Here is a 17,411-nt window from a genome sequence, read left to right as displayed (position 1 = left end):
TACGAGGCGAGCACTCTGCCACTAGGCCACATTCCCAGCCCCTTTAGCTATTTTTCTTTTTTTTTTTTTTTTTTTTTTTTTTTTTGGCCAGTCCTGGGCCTTGGACTCAGGGCCTGAGCACTGTCCCTGGCTTCTTCCCGCTCAAGGCTAGCACTCTGCCACTTGAGCCACAGCGCCGCTTCTGGCCGTTTTCTGTATATGTGGTGCTGGGGAATCGAACCCAGGGCCTCGTGTATCCGAGGCAGGCACGCTTGCCACTAGGCCATATCCCCAGCCCTAGCTATTTTTCAATATAAAGTCTCACATTTTCTCCTAGGCTGGCCTGGATCTGGCTCTTCCTAGTTACACCTCTATAGTAGCTAGAATATCAGGCCTGTGACGCCACACTTGGCTCAAGGACCTAAATTTCTTGATCTCAGCATACCTTAATCCCAAAGGCCTTCATGGTCAAGTTCAAACATTTTAGCCTCACAATCACCATGCTCCCATCCCCAGCCTGCTTCTTCTCTAGGCCACTCTGTGCATTCCATCAACAACTGAAAGAAAGTGAGAAGAGGGTCTGGGAATATGGCCTAGTGGTAAAGTGCTTGTCTCGTATACATGAAGCCCTGTTCGATTCCTCAGCACCACATATATAGAAAAAATCCAGAAGTGGCACTGTGGCTCAAGTGGCAGAGTGCTAGCTAGCCTTGAGCAAAAAAAAAAAAAAGAAGAAGAAGAAGCCAGGGACAGTGCTCAGGCCCTGAGTTCAAGCCCCAGAACTGGCAAAAAAAAAAAAAAAAAAGTGAGAAGAGAACCAAATAGTCTTAACTTCACCCAATTTAGAGAAGGAAAATCCAGGGCTTCAAAGGAGCATGGTCCCCAGCACAAAAGCTGTGTACCTACCTAGACCAGGAGGTAAAAACCATCCTCTAACTTCTAGCTGGCCTTTTCAAAACTGTAATTCATTTTACTTTTTATCCTGTTACCTACTTGCCATGTACATATCTGTTGTAGCTTCAAGATGGCTGGAAATAGTTGCTATATTTAACATTGCAGGGGTTAAAAGAGTACCAGATACATTGATGGTATTTGTGATGCCCTGAATTGGGTCTCCCCAAAATTGATGCTATCTTTGGAGATCGAGCCTTTAAAGAGGCAGTCAGGTAAAATAAGGTCACAGGATGAACCCAAATACAATTTAACCTAATTCCTCAGCTCACTTGAGCCCAAGGGATGCCACATCCTTGTCCTGCCAAACAGTGAAGGCCCCACCCACCACCACAGGCAGCCTCAGCTTTCAGGATCCAGTCTTCCAAACAGACTGACTCTTGGCTGCAGGCTTCTCCCAGGTTTTACAAGCTCAGCCAATGTCTCTTCTATCAAATGATCTTGTCCCTCTGGAAACCCCATTACCTGGCCTGAATAGGAGGCATACCCCACCACCCCTCCCTGAAGTGCCCTCTGCATAGATGAAACCTCTTCAAAAATTCCCCAAATTAGCCTTCTCCACTCAAGATGAAGAGGAGCAACAAGCAGAGATGCAGTTTGGCCACCTTGACAGTAAGATCTGTGTACTCTCAGAAAGTTATCACAGGCAACAAAGAGAGTCCTGTCCACAGGCTGCTGTGCTGTTCCAAGAAGATGAATATACTGTGTGTCCATCAGGAGCCAGCAGGAAAACAAAGGTGGGCACTACCATTTTGTGGGGTGGGTTTGTTTATGTGCCGGTACTGGAACCACACCTCCACTCACAGCTTCTTGCTGATTCATTGGAGATAAACATCTCAGCTTTATCTGCCCAGGCTGACTTTAAACCACATCCCCAGATCTTAGCCTCCTGAGTAGCTAGGATTTACAGGCCTGGAGCCATGGGCACATGGCTCGATGTATTTTATTATTATTTTGTCGGTTGTGGGGCTTGAACTCTGGGCCTGGGTGCTATCCCGGAGCTCTTCAGCTCAAGTCTAGCACTCTACCACTTTGAGCCACAGCACTACTTCCTGGTGTATTTTAAAGAGAACTTAATGAAGATACTATTAGTGCTAAGGTCACCAATGTTGGGCGCTGGGGTATCCTGAGACAAGAAGAGGAAAAAGCCATTGCTAGTTCAGGTAGGACATTCCAGGATAAGCACAGGGTCACCAGAGCCAGTCAACAGGGCTATGATAGGGCAGCAGTCAGGAGCCAATGGTGGAGGAGGGGCACAGCAGTGCCCAGAAGGCCAAAGACCAGGGAGAAACACCACAGCTCCTTTCCCAGCTCTTACCAGTGCCTATTGCTGGGCATATAGCAAGGGTCCCATCATAGCAGCATCAGGAAGAGTAGGGGGTGCTCAGAATTTACTTAACCATCCGGGTTTTGCAACACTAGACTATAACTAGCAGAAAAATATGGAGGGGAGTTAGAGTCTTCCCTACACTTCACACCTGTCCCTTCCTAACTATACACCAACCTCCCACATTGGAGTGTGTGTGTGTGTGTGTGTGTGTGAGAGAGAGAGAGAGAGAGAGAGAGAGAGAGAAAGAGAGAGAGACAGACAGCCACTAGGGCTCTCCTCAATTAATATTCATATGTAAACACTCTGAACAGTATTTAGTAAAACAGTGTGCTGAGGTATGTAGCAGTACATGGTCCCATATACTAGGTCTAGAAAACACCAGAGCTGTCACCGCCCCTGGACATGAAGGGGTCTGAGGGCAAAGCAGTTGCCTGCTTGGGTCTTGCTGGCCAGGACCTCAGATTTCTGCCTGAGATAGGTGAGCCTACAGGAACTGCCACCCCCACCCCAAGGCTAATGAACATCCTGATTTCCCCTGCCTCCCTCCAAATCCTGCCAGGGTTACACTGTCTGGACGGAATCAGATGCCAGAGGGAAAGGCCAGCCGGCACAGCCCAGGCTAGGTGCCCAGTGACATCTCATAGCAACATCACAATGGGGCTCTGCAGTAGGCAGTAGAAGAATCCTGACTTCAATACTGATATGAACAATTTTCATGGCCTATGTGGAGATTTGTCTCAAGTGGTAGAGTGCCAGCCAAGAGATACTGTCCTGGCCCTGAGTTCAAGCCCCAGTACAGGCACAAAAACAAAACAACTTCAAGAGGCTGGAGATATACATAGCTCAGCTTGGTGATAGAGTACATGCTTAGCATGGGAGAGGCTCTGGATTTGATCCCTGCAATACTCCCCCCTTCAAAAATAGAAAAAACAAAACACTGTGAATGTAAGTTGGGCCTTTCACCAAAAAATAGTGAGCAGAGCCAGCTGGCTGTCTGGAGGGTTCAGAAGCAAGCTTGCAGGCTGAGCCTCAGCCAGGATCACCTACCAATGTACTTGCAAAGGTACCATCAACCGTCCACGGAGTGAGCCTAGGGCCTAGACACTGGAGTCGCCACCATCCCGAGTGGATTCTTCTTGCCCCAACTTCATTTATTTTCTTCCCATTGAAGCCTGGTGCAGTGCAAATTCTTTTTTTTTGGCCAGTCCTGGGGCTTGGACTCAGGGCCTGAGCACTGTCCCTGGCTTCTTCTTGCTCAAGGCTAGCACTCTGCCACTTGAGCCACAGCGCCACTTCTGGCCATTTTCTGTATATGTGGTGCTGGGGAATCGAACCCAGGGCCTCATGTATACGAGGCAAGCACTCTTGCCACTAGGCCATATCCCCAGCCCCTGCAAATTCTTTATACTGGACATCATGTGCCTTCTACAGCACTGCAAAGATGGCTGTGGAAGCGAGCCCCTAACTACATTCTAGTTGGGAGGGGCACCCCCAACTAAGACCAGAGGTTTGCCATGCTGGGTAACAAGGGGTGCCAGGCCAGTTTTTCAATATGCTGGAGTCAGTTTCCATCAAAGGACTACGGACTCTCAGTATGTACTGCCAAATGGCTCTCCCCAGAGTTTTATTCCAACCACATCCAGCCAACAGAACGCCTGATTTGCCATGTGTACTTTATCATCAAAAACTTTAAAACCAATTTAATAGGCAAAATGTGATTGATAACCTCGGCTTAATTTTCTTTTCTGTGTTCCTGAGGGGTGTTCTTCAAAAGTCTCTGATACTTGCCTCTTGACATGCTTTATTGTTTGGATGACTGATTTCTTTTTATTAGTTTTGTTTTTGTAGCCTTGTACTAAAATTAGCTACATTTGCTGAAAGAAGAGATTAGGATTAAATTCAGCTGTGTATTATGGACTGGGGGGAGAAAAAAGGCTTATACTAGATAATAGCTTCTTTCTCTTCCACATAAAAAAGGCCTGGGGAAGGCAGTCCAGGACTTATCTTGGGCCCACTCCACAAAGCCCGGGGCAAGTGACCCAGCTCTTCCCAATCATCCCCCTACCATCTTCTCATGAGGCCTCATACACAAATCCAAGACATCAGGCATCACGTCGAGGGGAACAGCAGGAAGGATGAAGAAGGACAAGCCAGGCCCTTTAAATTACTTGCAGTTTTGCAGACTATTAGCCAAAATTCATAAGCACGACATTGCCTAGCCACAAAGAAGACAAGAAACCAGATAAAAGTCAATGTTTTTCTGGGTGGTGTTGACTCATGCCTATATTCCTAGCTACTCAGGAGGCTCAGATTTTAGGGTCACAGTTCCAAGCCAGGCAGGCAAAAAAGTCCAAGAGATGTCTAGCTCCAATTAACCAGCAGGAAATGGAGGTGTGGCTCAAGTGGTAGAGTGCCAGCCTTGGTGGAAAAAGACAAGTGAGAGTGATAGGCTCTAAGTTCAAGCCCCATTACCCGCACACACAAAAATAAAAGAGAATGGAAGTGGAGGAGTAGCCAACTATATCTTACACAGACAAGGCTAAGAGTCATGTTGAAGACAACACTTTTCCTATTTTAAAAAATCATGGTTATGATGATGATGGTGATTAATCTTTGCTAAATAATTACCGCCATACATTCAGATACAATTCATGGGAAGCCATTGGCCAGCTGAAATTAAGCTCCTGCACTGAACCCAACTGATGAAATTAACATTAAGTTGAACCACTATCTGACTTTAGCTTACTACAAGAGGCTCTGTAACCAATTCATCAATTAAGCTGTAACTAATTAAGTCGTCTGTGCACTACACTTGTTTCCTATAAAAGCTGTTGGTTCCCTTATTGGTGGGAACTCTCTGAATTTTCCCTGGCTCTGGAGACAGCCCAGTTCACAAATCATTTTTTGTTTGTTTGGGGTGGCTTTGTTCTGTTTTGGTTATAATTACTCAAGTAATCTGGGCTGACTTTAATTAGTTTAAGATCTTTTTTTCTTTTGACAGTAATTGCGGGCACTGTTCTTGGCCTTCGTATCTGTGACTTAATCCTTACCCCACCCTTGTGCAGCAGACAATGTGATTATTACACTCTTTTCACACAGGAACAAATCGAGGCACTGAAAGCACGAAGAGATGAGGTAATTTGCCCAAGGTTACCCAGCTAACAGGTGAGAGTCTGGATTTGAACACAAGTAGCCCTAAACAGCAATTAGAGAAGCAAATCCAGGAGGTGGATTGGGGCGTCCTTGCTAACTCAGGCGTGGACAGTGGGGGCCTAAGGCATGGCTGCTGTCTTACTGCTATGAATACTTTAGTTCATGCCCTGTCACAGACTGGTCAAAAATACTGGCTTCCCAGTAGCCAGCATAGAGTACTTGTTCTGGGTGAATAGATATATCAGGCCTCCTTGATGCCAGGCTCTAGGATGGGTGCTGAGTGAGCAGAAATGAAAAATACAGATATTTCCCAATGGCATTCATGCCAAGAGACAGGCAGGGGGACATGACAGGGAACAGCAGACAGTCATGGGAACCTGCTGGCCAGAAGTTTGGTATGACTAGACTGTAGCTAAGCAGTAAAGGGACAGGGGCCTCAAGCAGGGCCAGAGCCAGACTTGAAATTCTTCACAAGTCCATGGTGAACATTTTGGCCTCAAATGGAAAGCCACTGAAGGCTTAAGTAAGGGAGGGCACATGGTCCAAGCCCACCAAAGACAGCTCTTCCAAGGTGAGGAGGATGAAAGGACGGAGAACACAGAACCTCTGTGAAGCTGGAGGCCAGTGGCAGATGCCTGTATCCTTCTCCTCAGGAGGCTAAGATCTGAGGATCAAAGTTCAAAGCTAGCCCAGGCAGGAAAGTCTGTGAGACAGATCTCCAATTAACCAGCAAAGAGCCAGAAGTGGAGCTGTGGCTCAAGTGGTAGTGTGCCAGCCTTCAGTGAATAAACTAAGAAAAAGTTTCCAGGCCCTGAGTTCAAGCCCCAGTACTGACAAAAAACAATTTTTTTTTTAAATCCCTCTGTGAAGACATTGGAGCACAAAGAGGAGAGGGGCAGCAAGGATGGTGGGAGGCAGACAGAAAGAGTGGTAGGCTCAGGTTAGAGAAAAATGGAGAATTGGTTAAGAGGGGCCCAGCTGAGAGCCTAAGGAGTTTAGAAGGAGGGAGGGGTGTGGCAAGAGGAAACAAAAGCAGCCCAGATGGGCCAGGGAACTATGAGAAGGGGGTGGGGGAGGAAGGAAGGGGCCTGAGGTGGCCCCAGCAGAGGAGGGGGGCCGGGAAGGGGACTGGAGAGGACCTGGCTTGAGTTGGGGCAGACAGAACAGTTGGCCGCCTGCAGCCTTGTGCTCATGGCTCAGAAATGTCCCAGGCCTGCCAGGAGACAGCCGGGCCCCTGCAGCCCCTGTCCCCCACCAGCCCAGACTGCTCACATCAGGAGCTCTGGGAGCTGCACCGCCCCCCACTCTTCTGCCTTCGGAATGGGGCTCCCTCCTCTAGACCCAGGAACACCTCCACACCCTCTAGGCTGATGAAACCCAGGCCAGGACAGGAGGGGGAGCAAAGAAACAGATATTTGCAGGCAGGGGGTGTCAGGAAGCAGGAGGGGGGCGGCTGGGGCTGGCTTGGGGTGCCAGGAGGCTATGGGAGTGGGATCCAGCGAGCAATTGCAGCCAGCAGGGAGTTAACGTCTGGTCTGCAGTGCTTTGCAGACAGGCCTAATGAGACCCAGGTGGTCCCCTGGCCCCTGACAGTGTAAGCTGATGCTGGCCGGTCGCTGGTCGTGTGGAGGGGGTTCTGCAGCTCCAAGGGCGGGGTTGGGCAGCCGGCCACAGGCCGAGCACATAACTCTGGGCAGCTGCCGTCTGAGGCCCGCAGACACCCAGCAGCTCTGAGCAAACTGCCATCATGAAGGTACTGGGTCCAGGATGGGGAGTTCCTGGTCTTGGGGACATGGTAGCCACTCACGGAGAGAAGACACTGATCAGAGAGGGGATTGTGCACATATGGGGGAATCTTCAGCTCTAAGGGTGTGGGGTCTGTCCTAGAGAGTAGGGAAAGAGGGACCCAAAGGCAGGCAAGGGCTTTAGCAAGGAGCGCCTATGCTTGATGGCACAAATGCTGAGGACAAAGGGGTCTCCTGGGGCTGGGGCCAGGGGATGTGCCGACCCTGTTTCCTGTCACCAGGCCCTCCTGGTCCTGCCACTGCTGCTGCTGCTTCTCTCAACTCCTCTTTGCGCCCCTCAGGCTTCTGGGATCCGGGGAGATGGTAAGCGCTGCCGCCTGCCCGCCTGTCCCCCTCCCCCATTCTCAGACACAGCCTGGTCATCAGACTGGGTAAGGAGAGGTCTGAGAGCCAGGCCTCAGGGCTGGCTCAGTTTCCTCCTCTAAAGTCTGGTTACAATCATCTTCAAGCCTCACTTGAAAGAAATCTTGAGATTTCTCATGACAGAAACTCCTGGCTCCAGTGGGGGTACTGAGTTGCTCCTCTTGTTTCTGTCCCCATCCCCAGCATTGGAGAAGTCTTGCCTCCAGCAGCCTCTGGACTGTGATGACATCTACGCCCAGGGCTACCAGGCAGACGGTGTATACCTCATCTACCCGTCTGGCCCCAGCGTGCCGGTGCCTGTCTTCTGTGACATGACCACCGAGGGGGGAAAGTGGACGGTGAGTGAGAGGAGGGGACGGATGCCACACCTGGTTCTAGTCCCGGCTGGGTGACTCTGAGCTTCGCCTTGGTGAGCCTGTTTCTCCTTCTTTAAAATGTCATTAGTCAGGTTATAGTGGCTCACACCTGTAATCCTAGCTATTCAGGAGGCTGAAAAATCCTGAGGATCAGGGTTGGAAGCCAGCCTGGGGAAGAAAGTCTGTGAGACTCTTTATCTCTAATTAACCACCCCAAAGTGGTAGAGTGCTAGCCTTCAGTGAAAAAAAGCTAAGAGACAGTACTCAGGCTCTGAGTTCAAGCCCCAGTACTTGCCTAAAAATTTAAAAAATAGAAAATAAAAGTGTGGTTATGCTCAGGGCATTGTTTCTAAACTAATTCTAAGTGCTTCAGTAGAAGGCTCATGTGTATGACCCTCACAATAATCCTGGAGGCAGGCACTTTGCTAAATGAAGTGAAGCCCAGAGAGGTAAAGTAATTTGATTCAGGCCACATGCCCTAAACTTTTTATTTCAGTTCTGGGAATCAAACCCAGAGCCTCAGGGTTGGTTCAGTGGAAGAGCACTTGTCTGGCAAGTGCAAGGCCCTGAGTTCAGGCCACAGCTTTGCTAAAAAACACAAAAATCCTAGGGCCTTATGCTTGTTAGGCAATGTCCTGCTGCTGAACTCTGTCCCCCCTTAACCTATCTTGCTTCCTGCCCCTCAGCTGGACTGGTGAAGAGTCCAGGTAGGTGCCAGTGTGCCACCGCTACCTAGTGAGGGGCCAGTGTGCTCTTGTTTTAGCAACTTCCCCTTCCCTCCTCTCAGTTGTTTAACAAACTAGCCTTGGGGTCACAGTTTTCGAGCTTGGGAGGGCCAGGGTCAGGTGGGGCTCCTACCTGGATGGCACTTGGTCATGCATTTCCCTGTCTTCTTGGCTCCAGGTTTTCCAGAAGAGATTCAATGGCTCAGTGAGTTTCTTCCGGGGCTGGAACGACTACAAGCTGGGCTTTGGCAGAGCGGACGGGGAGTACTGGCTGGGTAAGGCAGGTGCCAAGGTGGGCAGGGAACTGCCCTAGAGCCAGGTCTTTGCTAACCAGCCATTACCTGTCCCTAGGGCTGCAGAACATCCACCTCCTGACACTGAAGCAGAAGTATGAGCTGCGAGTGGACTTGGAGGACTTCGAGAATAGCACAGCCTACGCCAAGTACGTGGACTTCTCCATCTCCCCCAACGCCATCAGTGCTGAGGAGGATGGCTACACCCTCTACGTGGCAGGCTTTGAAGACGGCGGGGCAGGTACCTCTCCTGCCAGTTTCTGCAGGGGCGGAAGGGAGTGGGGGAGAAGTCTTGGCTGGCCCTGCCAAATTGGTCCCCAGCCCCTTTAGAACCTTCCAGGGCTTGGAAGAGCCACAGCTGGCTCGAGACCAGTTCCAACCAGTTTTTGCCTCCATCCTTGGGAACAGCCACCCTGGCCCTGCTCCAGGCAGTCCTGCAAAAGAGCAGCTGTTTCTCTTCATAACAGAGGCCCAACTACTCAACATCTGGCTCAGGGACAGTGCCCCATCCTGCCAGGATGCTATGATATGATGTCCCTCAGTGTCACTCATCACTGCTGTCACCTTGTCCCTGCCAGCATGGGGCTCAGTTCTTTGCCTCAGCCGCCCGTCCTTCCTCCCCTCTGCCAGGAGACTCCCTGTCCTACCACAGCGGCCAGAAGTTCTCCACCTTTGACCGGGACCAGGACCTCTTTGTGCAGAACTGTGCAGCTCTCTCCTCGGGGGCCTTCTGGTTCCGCAGCTGCCACTTCGCCAACCTCAATGGTTTTTACCTGGGTGGCTCCCACCTCTCCTATGCCAATGGCATAAACTGGGCCCAGTGGAAGGGCTTCTACTATTCCCTCAAGCGCACCGAGATGAAAATCCGCAGGGCCTGAGGAGCAGGGTCTCATCCCTCTCCTGGCTGCTCTGCATTTCCATGAGTGCTCCCTCCTGCCCCCTCCCCCCCTCCCCCAGGCTTCTGCTGCTTCCTGAGCACCAGCTTCTCAAAAGGCCTTGGGACTCCAAGCCAAGGCTGATCCCTATCACACACCCAGGTGTCCATTTCTAACACAGGCTCTGTTCTTCACTGCCTGAGGCTAGCCAGCAGCCCCCTAGGCTTCTTCTGAGACACAGCTGTGCCAGCCTGGATAGGGCTGGGCTCCATAAAACTGAGTTAGTTACCCAGGCCCTTTTCCAACAGATGAAGCCAGAAGCCACCCTCCCAGGACTGGCTGTTGTATTCCATCTTGGCCAGCTTCCTTATTGTGGAAGATCACTCAGGGGCTACCATAGACTAAGTAGGGCAAAAAAAGAAAGAAAGAAAGAAAGCACCCCTGGGGTATACCAAGCACTATGTGGATAGCCATTTTCACTCCCTAACACTCCCTCTGGCTATCAGAATCCCTCCCATAGTTAGCTTCTCCCTCACCCACTAATCCCCCTGTGGTGAGGATCCTTAGCCATAGCCCCACCTTATTCCCCAGCTCCTTGCACAGCCTGTCCCAGCCCCCTAAAAAGGACAATGGCAAAAACAGTGTTCACCACAAGCTATTATATCCCCCCAAATCAGTCAAGGGCAAGGTAAGCATGCAAACGAGGTCCCCCACCTGCCCCCAGGGACTGGACTTGGGCTATGCAAAAGGGCAGAGAACAATCTGTGGGGCTGGGTGTGGGTGCGGAGTGGAGGTCTCAATAAACCTTCAGGACCTGATGATTTGGCTCTGTGTAAACAAATATTTGTCTGACCCCTCCCCCCATCCAAGTGTGGGCACCTGGTTAATGGTGTTCTATCCCCCAATATGACACCTGCAGACAGATGTTAAAGAGAACCTTGTATTTCACAGGTCTCATCTTGATGGCAAAAAGATCATGTCATAATAACAATACAATAATAATAAAAATACAACACTGAAAAGGATTGTTCAGAGGGAGTCCGGACCTCCCAGTCCTGTCATGGCTCGGTGGTGGCTCAGGTGGCTGTTTAAGGCTTAAAGGGTGGGTCTGAGATGAACCTGCAGAAGAATCCAAGCTGAAGCTTCACCTGCCAGGCCCAGGGCTGCAGCTGTCTCTAACACTGCCATAGGCCCAGCAGCTAAGCCCACCTTGGTGACAAGTAATAGATTGTGGGCCTCAGGGCTCCTGGAGGTCAGGAAGGTCAGCCAGCAACATTGGGGAGTCCATCTGAATCTCACGCTGCAGAGACTCAATGTCGGCAGGGTTCATGCCATGGCCCTCGAGCCAGTCAGCAAGGAGAGAGGCGGAGAGAGAGGCTGAGTCTGCCTGGCTGCAGGGAGAGGGAATCAGGAATGAGGGAGGGAAGGAGGTAGAGGGACTGTTAGCCTTCGATGACTTGGCAGCATCCCACAGACAACCCCTCCCCAATCCATCCATCTTACCCATCTGGTGGCCCATCAGCCACGCCCATGTCAAAAGACTGGTTTAAGAATTCCTCCAGGTCAAAGCCAACACCATAGCCAGCCCCACTGCCCTTCGGGGTGCCTGAGAACACGGGAGGCAAGGGGTCTTCCACCTGCAGGGGATGACAGCATGTTACAACACGGGCGCCAGTGAGGAGAGCACCCTGACCTGAAGTTGCTGACCACTCTGCCCCCAATACCCCTGAGCACCAATGCTAATCTGCACGATCACCGAGTGCAGACCAGTCTACCCCCAAGCCATGCACTTTCCTGGCAGTATCTCTCTGCCTCCCACTGACCCACTGTCCCACTGACATAATGGCATGGAAGGGGACCTGTTCAGACACTGAGCCCCATGTGTAGCTGTTTTCATGAAGCAAGGACAACTTTCTGAGTACAGCCCATGCCTCTCCTCTCACCTGAGACTTGGACAGTTGCTGGGTTACCAGGTTGACGTCAGGTGATTCTGACGTGGAAGGCTGAGGGGCCCCACCAGGATCTGGAGGTGGTGGGCCGGATGGAAAGTAAGGCAGAACTCCTGGTGCATTGGGGCCAGGTAGCACAGGAGGTGGCACAAGCGACTGGGGGGCCAGTAGGCTAGTGGAGGTAGCAGTCTGGAGTGGAGCAGGAACTGGAATAGGTCCAGGAGGGCCAGCAGGCTGGGGAGCAGGACCAGGGGGTGGACAGGCAGGCTGGGGTACAGGACCAGAGGTGGAGCCTGAAGGCTGTGGTGGGGGACCAGTTGGCTGAGCTACAGGGCCAGAGGGTGGACTAGTGGGCTGGGTTGGGGTTGGTGTGGGGGTTGGGGCTGGGGCTGGGACTGGGGCTGGGGCTAGGACTGGAGCTGCAGCTGGGGCAGGGGCAGGCGGCCGGGCCATGCGAGTCCACCGCTCCAACAGGCTTCTGTCATTGTCACTAAGCACCAGTCCAGCCAGGGGGTCAGTAGAGGGACCTCCCAAAGTCCCAGTGCCCCTCTCCTTGCGCTCCCGCTCTTGCCGACGTTTCTCTCGCTCCTTGGCTCGCTCTTGCCGCCTCCGACGCTTCTCTTCCCGCTCTCGCTGGCGCTCCTGGGCTGTCACAGGTTTCCGAGGCTCAGGAGCCTCCAGGGTTGCGCTTGGGCCATCTGTAGGGAAGTTGGGCAGAGGAAAGGTGAGAGCCTGAAGCCCTAAGACAGAGTCCCCCATCTACCACCCCACTCCCAGCCAGCCAGCACTGTACCCTCAAAGCACCTCTAAGCCGGCTCCGCAAGGACTTGAGCAGCGCAGCTTTGAGAGCTGCCTTGGTATTGTCTGAGATGGCGCCTTCTCTCTTTGGTGGGGCAGGCTCACTGGCTGGTGGGGGGGGCTGCAGAGTCAGATCAATGGTGTCAGGCGCAGGGCCAGGGCACAGTGGTGGGACTGGTGGGGGTGACTCCATGGCACAATCACCACTGGGAGCCCAGGGACTTGGCATCTCAACATCTGGACAGCCAGGTTCACTGGCTACAGGCTGCAAGGAAGGCTGAAAGCGGATCTGTTGGCGAATGCCCTCCCGGCGTGCATGGAAGTCTTCAATCTCAGCTACGATGGCCTCCTTAATACGCTCCCGGGTGAGGGCTTCACGATCAAAGGCAAAGTCAAAGGGTGGGGCACAATCAGGCTCATCATCAGGGTCATGGTACTTGGCCAGGAAAGGGTGGCGAAGGGCAGCAGCGGCTGAGATGCGGGCACTGGGTTCGAAACGCAACATTCGGCCCAATAATGAGAGGGCTTGGCGGTCAGCACCTGGATATACTGTCTCCCAGGGCACAGGCTGGCGTGGTGGCAGGCTCTGGATATAGGCCCGAACTCTTTCAGCCCCCACAGCCTGAATCACAGCTGGTGATGGGGTACCCAGCACCATCATGATCAGCTGTAGCTGGTGCACATAGTTTTTGCCTGGGAAGAGCTGGCGCCGGGCCAGCATCTCACCAAAGATGCAGCCCACAGACCAGAGGTCAATAGCCTGTGTGTACTCATGGAGGGAGAGCATGAGCTCAGGGGCACGGTACCAGCGAGTGGCCACATACTCAGTCATGAAGTACTGGTGCTCAGCTGGGGAAGTACACAGGCCACGGGCCATACCAAAGTCACCAATCTTGAGCTCACAGTTCTCATTCACCAGCAGATTGGAGGGCTTAAGGTCACGGTGGATGACCTGAGCTGAGTGCATGTACTTAAGGCCCCGAAGCAGCTGGTATAGGAAGTAGCGCACATGCTCCAGTGTGAGTGGCTGTGAGGAGTGGATGATCTGGTGCAGATCACTCTCCATCAGGTCCAGTACCACATAGCTAGAAGAGAAATGGAGAGACAGGCATGGGCTGACCTATCCAGACTATGGGACCTTACCCTAAGACTCCAATGGGGCCAATGACATGATATGGAAGATAACTAGGTTCTATATTCTCTACAACTTTCCCATAAACTTAGTTAAATCACCATGCTCCCCTAATTGAGTTTCCCTGCCAGAGAAAAGATGGAGCTCAACTACACCAAGGCTAGACACGTTTAGTTCTGGAACTAGCTCATTTTTTGATAGTGGCTGCCCAAGGAATACTATGATGAAAATTGAGAAGGCCCATCTCTTTTCTGTAGGAAAGAATTTTGTGATCAATTAATAATGTCTGCCATGGGAAAAGAATGAAGTGTTGGTATGAACATCCTATACCTGCCATTATATATTTGGAGACTCTGTAACATTTGAGATTCTCTAACATCTGTACTCTCCTTAAAGAATTATAGCTCTTCCTGGCAATGTGCTAAATAAAGGAACAATGGTACTGGAATCAGGCATTGTTCCAGCCTGACCCATATTAGGTTCAGCCGCCCTTTTAGAACTTCAGCAAAATGGTCCTGGCCTTCTGAAATGATTCCAACTATGCCTTTCTCTCCCATGCTGCTTCTTACACAGATTTGAACTCTCCATAGGGCACAGTGGGCCTCAAGATGTCTTTAATGGCGATGATATTGTCATGTTTGAAGTGTTTGAGGATCTTCAGTTCCCTGAGGGTCCTTTTGGCATTGGTCACCACATCAAATGCATTGGGGATCTTCTTGATGGCCACCTGCTGGCCTGGAGAGCAGGGAAAAGGCAGATATGAGAGAAGTAACTGCAGGCCCCTTTCAACGTACTCTTACAAGATGCAAGACACACTGCACTTGACATGTGCCCAGCCCTGTGCTGTGCACTTCACATACATTATCAAATCTTACCTTCACAACTACCTTATGAAGCACATATTAATAAGCTGAAAGTTATCAATGAATCCCTGGCTTGGTGATGTTGGAAAGTACACAGTTAGTGGTAGTCTTGATTCAAATACTTGAATTTAATCTCTCTGTCTACACCATCCACCTCCGACCTCATCTATTCTACCACCATGCCCTTGTGCCAATCTCGGGTTCTAGAACACAGCTCTCTTTTGGGCACCAAGGAACAGTTGTCTATTCTGGTCTACTGCGATTGTCATTTTTCTAAGGGGAAGTAGGTTGATTGCAAAACAGAGGTCCCCAGAACGGTGCCTAACTGTAAGCTGGCACTTAGTGAGAGTTGAGCTGAACCAGAATCCACAGCGCAGCTTTCCTTCCTGGCTGGTACCTCTACAAGTGGCTCAGGAAGCTCACCAGTGAGGCGGCGGCGAGCAGAGGACACCACCCCGTAGGCTCCGTTGCCTATGGTCTCGATGATTTCGTACTCATCCCCCACGTCAAAGGTCACATCAAAGGAGCGGGCTTTGAGCAGGGCCAGGTTCTTTGCCGCGACGGAAGCAGCGGTGTGAGAGGGTTCTGCCTTCACCGGCCCGGGGGGTTCCCCAGAGCCGTCCTCGCCGTCTTCTTCCTTTAGGGGCTCGGCCATGGTGTCTGTGTGGAGATGCTGGTGAGGAGTCCGCGTCCTGTGTGCCTTGGCTTCCCGCCCCCCACCCCTCGACTGGGGAGCAGAACTACAAAAATCTCCAAGTTCTCTAAACCGATCGGGGCCGCATAAGGGAACGAAGAACAGCAGGCACTTTCTTTGCACTGGGAATCAGAGCCCAGGTCCCGTTCGCGATGGGGGAGGGCGCGGCGATGTCCAGGAAGAAAGGGAGGGGCGGGGCACTTGGCGGGGCCACACTCACCGAATGGCGCCTCGCCCCCACGCCTCCTCAAGGATCTGGGGAGTCCTGGAGCTCACAATCCCCAGAAGAGAAAGTCTCCAACAGTCGCTCACTTATTCAAGGGACGCCGCCACAATCTCAGCCTAGCCCGCTGCCCAGCCTATTTCCCCCCCCTTCCCACGACCCGCCCCCCAGGACCATACACTACCTTCAGCCTCTGGCCAATTGCTGAGCAGGCTCAGCGTAAGTTCCCACCCCTTTAACTGGTGGTGTCCAATCCGAGCCCTCCAGGCAAGAAAGCCACGCCCTCCGTCTGTGCGCGCCCCCGTGCGCGCGCCCGCTACTGTCCAGCTCGCCGGTGGGAGCCGCCCAAGTGCAGCTCCGCCCTTTGTGCGTGTGTGTGTGTGTGGGGGGGGGGGGGTTCTACCCGCCGGACACAGCGCTTTAACGCAAGCGCACTGGCAGCCCTGGGAACGGAGTGTATAGGTGGGCAACGCCCCTGCACGTTTGCGCTCGCGCCCCCATAGATCGGCTCCACTTCCTCCAGCAATCACTGCTCCTCGCCGGGCCTGATCAGTACCTTGGCATTGTTACCTTGGCAACCAGCTCCTGAAATCCCTCTCTTTGGGGCATTCTTCCTTCATCAACCCTCGTCGTCTAGAGGATTGTACTCTCAACTTTCTGTGTCCTGGGAATTCTGGGAATACCATCTTCCCCTGTAGAGAGGGACCCATTTTGTCCAACCACAGAGTTGCCAGTCCTCCCGGAATCTAGAGCGTCAAGCCTGAAGCAGACACTGACTTCCGGTGGCTGGACACCCCCCCCCATCCCCGCAACTCGCTTCCGGCGACTCTGGCCCTCCCCTTAGTTTCCTGTCTGTTGCGTTTGTTTTCCGCGCGACGCGCTGTCGCATGGTAACAGTGCTTTGGGTTGCGGCGGAACCGGAACCCTGTGGTTCATTCATTCACGTCACAACCGTCGTTGTGTCGTCCCTCCACGACTCAGGACTGAGGGACGCTGTGCGATCCGGGAGGAAAAGTTTCCTTACGTACCTTACAGAGAAGGTAAAGCAACATTAGTTTTGGAGTCGGAACTCTGAACATGGCGGGGTTTCCATCAAGTGAAATAACAAAGAAGGGCCCTTGGAACAGCGAAAGTATGGAGATCGAGGGACACTGGCTGTCCCTGCCAGCTGAGGGACAGGTGGACCATTTATTCCAAGACTCCAGAGGGTGTATACAGACTAGAATGAATTTTGGTAAGCTGGCATTTTTGTTTATTCTTTTTTTTCTTACTCAAACATAAAGAGAAAGTTCCACATATCCTAAGTGTACAGTTTCATAAATTTTCACAATACACATACACACACGTGTTTGCGGTCAGCGGAACAACAACAACAACAAAAAACCCCAAAACGCGACCAAGCCGGGCGCTAGTGGTACATGCTTGTAATCCCAGCTACCCAGGAAGCCGAGATCCGAGGATTGTGGTTTAAAGCTACCTTGGGCAGGTAAGTCCATGAGTCTCCCATCTCCATTTAGTCACCAAAAAGCCAGAAGTAGAGCTGTGGCTCAAGTGGTAGTGTCAGCCTTGAGTGAAAAAAATCAAGTTAGAGCAGGAAGCCTCAGTACTGGCCTCTTCACTTTTCTAGTACCAGCAAATTTTTTGGATTTTGTTTTCTCTTCTATGCTTAATGTATTTTCCCCTCACTGGATTTTAAGAGTTACCATGATCTGAACATTTAGAGAAGTAGGCGTTACATTAAAATTTTCTTAATTAAAAAATCTTAAAAATTTAGAATTTTTATTAAAAAAAAAAAACTCGGGGCTGGGAGTGTGGCTTAGTGGTAGAGTGCTTGCCTAGCACGTATGAAGCCCTGGGTTCAATTCCTCAGCACCACATAAACTGAAAAAGCCAGAAGTGGCACTGTGGCTCAAGAAGTAAAG

The 17,411-nt window shown here is 51.6% G+C and overlaps 2 protein-coding genes across 4 annotated transcripts; one reads left to right on the top strand and one right to left on the bottom strand.

The window, feature by feature from the left end:
* The first annotated feature begins 7,082 nt into the window (after window positions 1-7,082).
* On the top strand, window positions 7,083-10,648 carry Mfap4 (microfibril associated protein 4). The gene is made up of 6 exons (XM_048366613.1): window positions 7,083-7,166; window positions 7,440-7,521; window positions 7,765-7,919; window positions 8,841-8,937; window positions 9,014-9,196; window positions 9,586-10,648. Exons 1-6 carry the CDS (start codon window positions 7,161-7,163, stop codon window positions 9,831-9,833), a joined length of 771 nt encoding a protein of 256 aa, XP_048222570.1. The 5' UTR covers window positions 7,083-7,160; the 3' UTR covers window positions 9,834-10,648.
* A 106-nt stretch (window positions 10,649-10,754) lies between these two features.
* On the bottom strand, window positions 10,755-16,299 carry Mapk7 (mitogen-activated protein kinase 7). Of its 3 annotated transcripts, XM_048366611.1 has the most exons (8): window positions 15,487-16,004; window positions 14,996-15,232; window positions 14,279-14,444; window positions 12,584-13,662; window positions 11,774-12,477; window positions 11,334-11,467; window positions 11,040-11,221; window positions 10,755-10,949 (listed from the first exon to the last, which is right to left on the bottom strand). In XM_048366611.1, the coding sequence occupies exons 2-7, from the start codon at window positions 15,225-15,227 to the stop codon at window positions 11,068-11,070; spliced, it is 2,469 nt and encodes an 822-aa protein (XP_048222568.1). In that variant the 5' UTR covers window positions 15,228-15,232; window positions 15,487-16,004; the 3' UTR covers window positions 10,755-10,949; window positions 11,040-11,067. The 3 variants fall into 3 exon arrangements, with proteins under 3 accessions (XP_048222568.1, XP_048222566.1, XP_048222567.1); XM_048366609.1 differs by lacking the exon at window positions 15,487-16,004 and adding an exon at window positions 16,046-16,299 and having other exon boundaries at window positions 10,755-11,221; XM_048366610.1 differs by lacking the exon at window positions 15,487-16,004 and adding an exon at window positions 16,060-16,299 and having other exon boundaries at window positions 10,755-11,221.
* Window positions 16,300-17,411: the final 1,112 nt, after the last annotated feature.

The sequence above is a fragment of the Perognathus longimembris genome, chromosome 17 (genome assembly GCF_023159225.1).
Source record: "Perognathus longimembris pacificus isolate PPM17 chromosome 17, ASM2315922v1, whole genome shotgun sequence".
In the NCBI taxonomy this organism is placed as follows: domain Eukaryota; kingdom Metazoa; phylum Chordata; class Mammalia; order Rodentia; family Heteromyidae; genus Perognathus; species Perognathus longimembris.
The sequence above is the reverse complement of the archived record's forward strand: the minus strand, read 5'-3'. Positions and strand labels throughout refer to the sequence as shown.

Coding starts and splice junctions, on each gene's coding strand:
- Mfap4 (XM_048366613.1), top strand. Junction 7,920..8,840: donor CCGAGGGGGGAAAGTGGACG/GTGAGTGAGAGG, acceptor TCTTGGCTCCAG/GTTTTCCAGAAGAGATTCAA. Junction 9,197..9,585: donor CTTTGAAGACGGCGGGGCAG/GTACCTCTCCTG, acceptor CCCCTCTGCCAG/GAGACTCCCTGTCCTACCAC.
- Mapk7 (XM_048366609.1), bottom strand. CDS start 15,227: ATGGCCGAGCCCCTAAAGGAAGAAGACGGCGAGGACGGCTCTGGGGAA. Junction 12,478..12,583: donor CTTGCGGAGCCGGCTTAGAG/GTGCTTTGAGGG, acceptor ACTTCCCTACAG/ATGGCCCAAGCGCAACCCTG. Junction 11,222..11,333: donor GCTGATGGGCCACCAGATGG/GTAAGATGGATG, acceptor CTCTCCCTGCAG/CCAGGCAGACTCAGCCTCTC.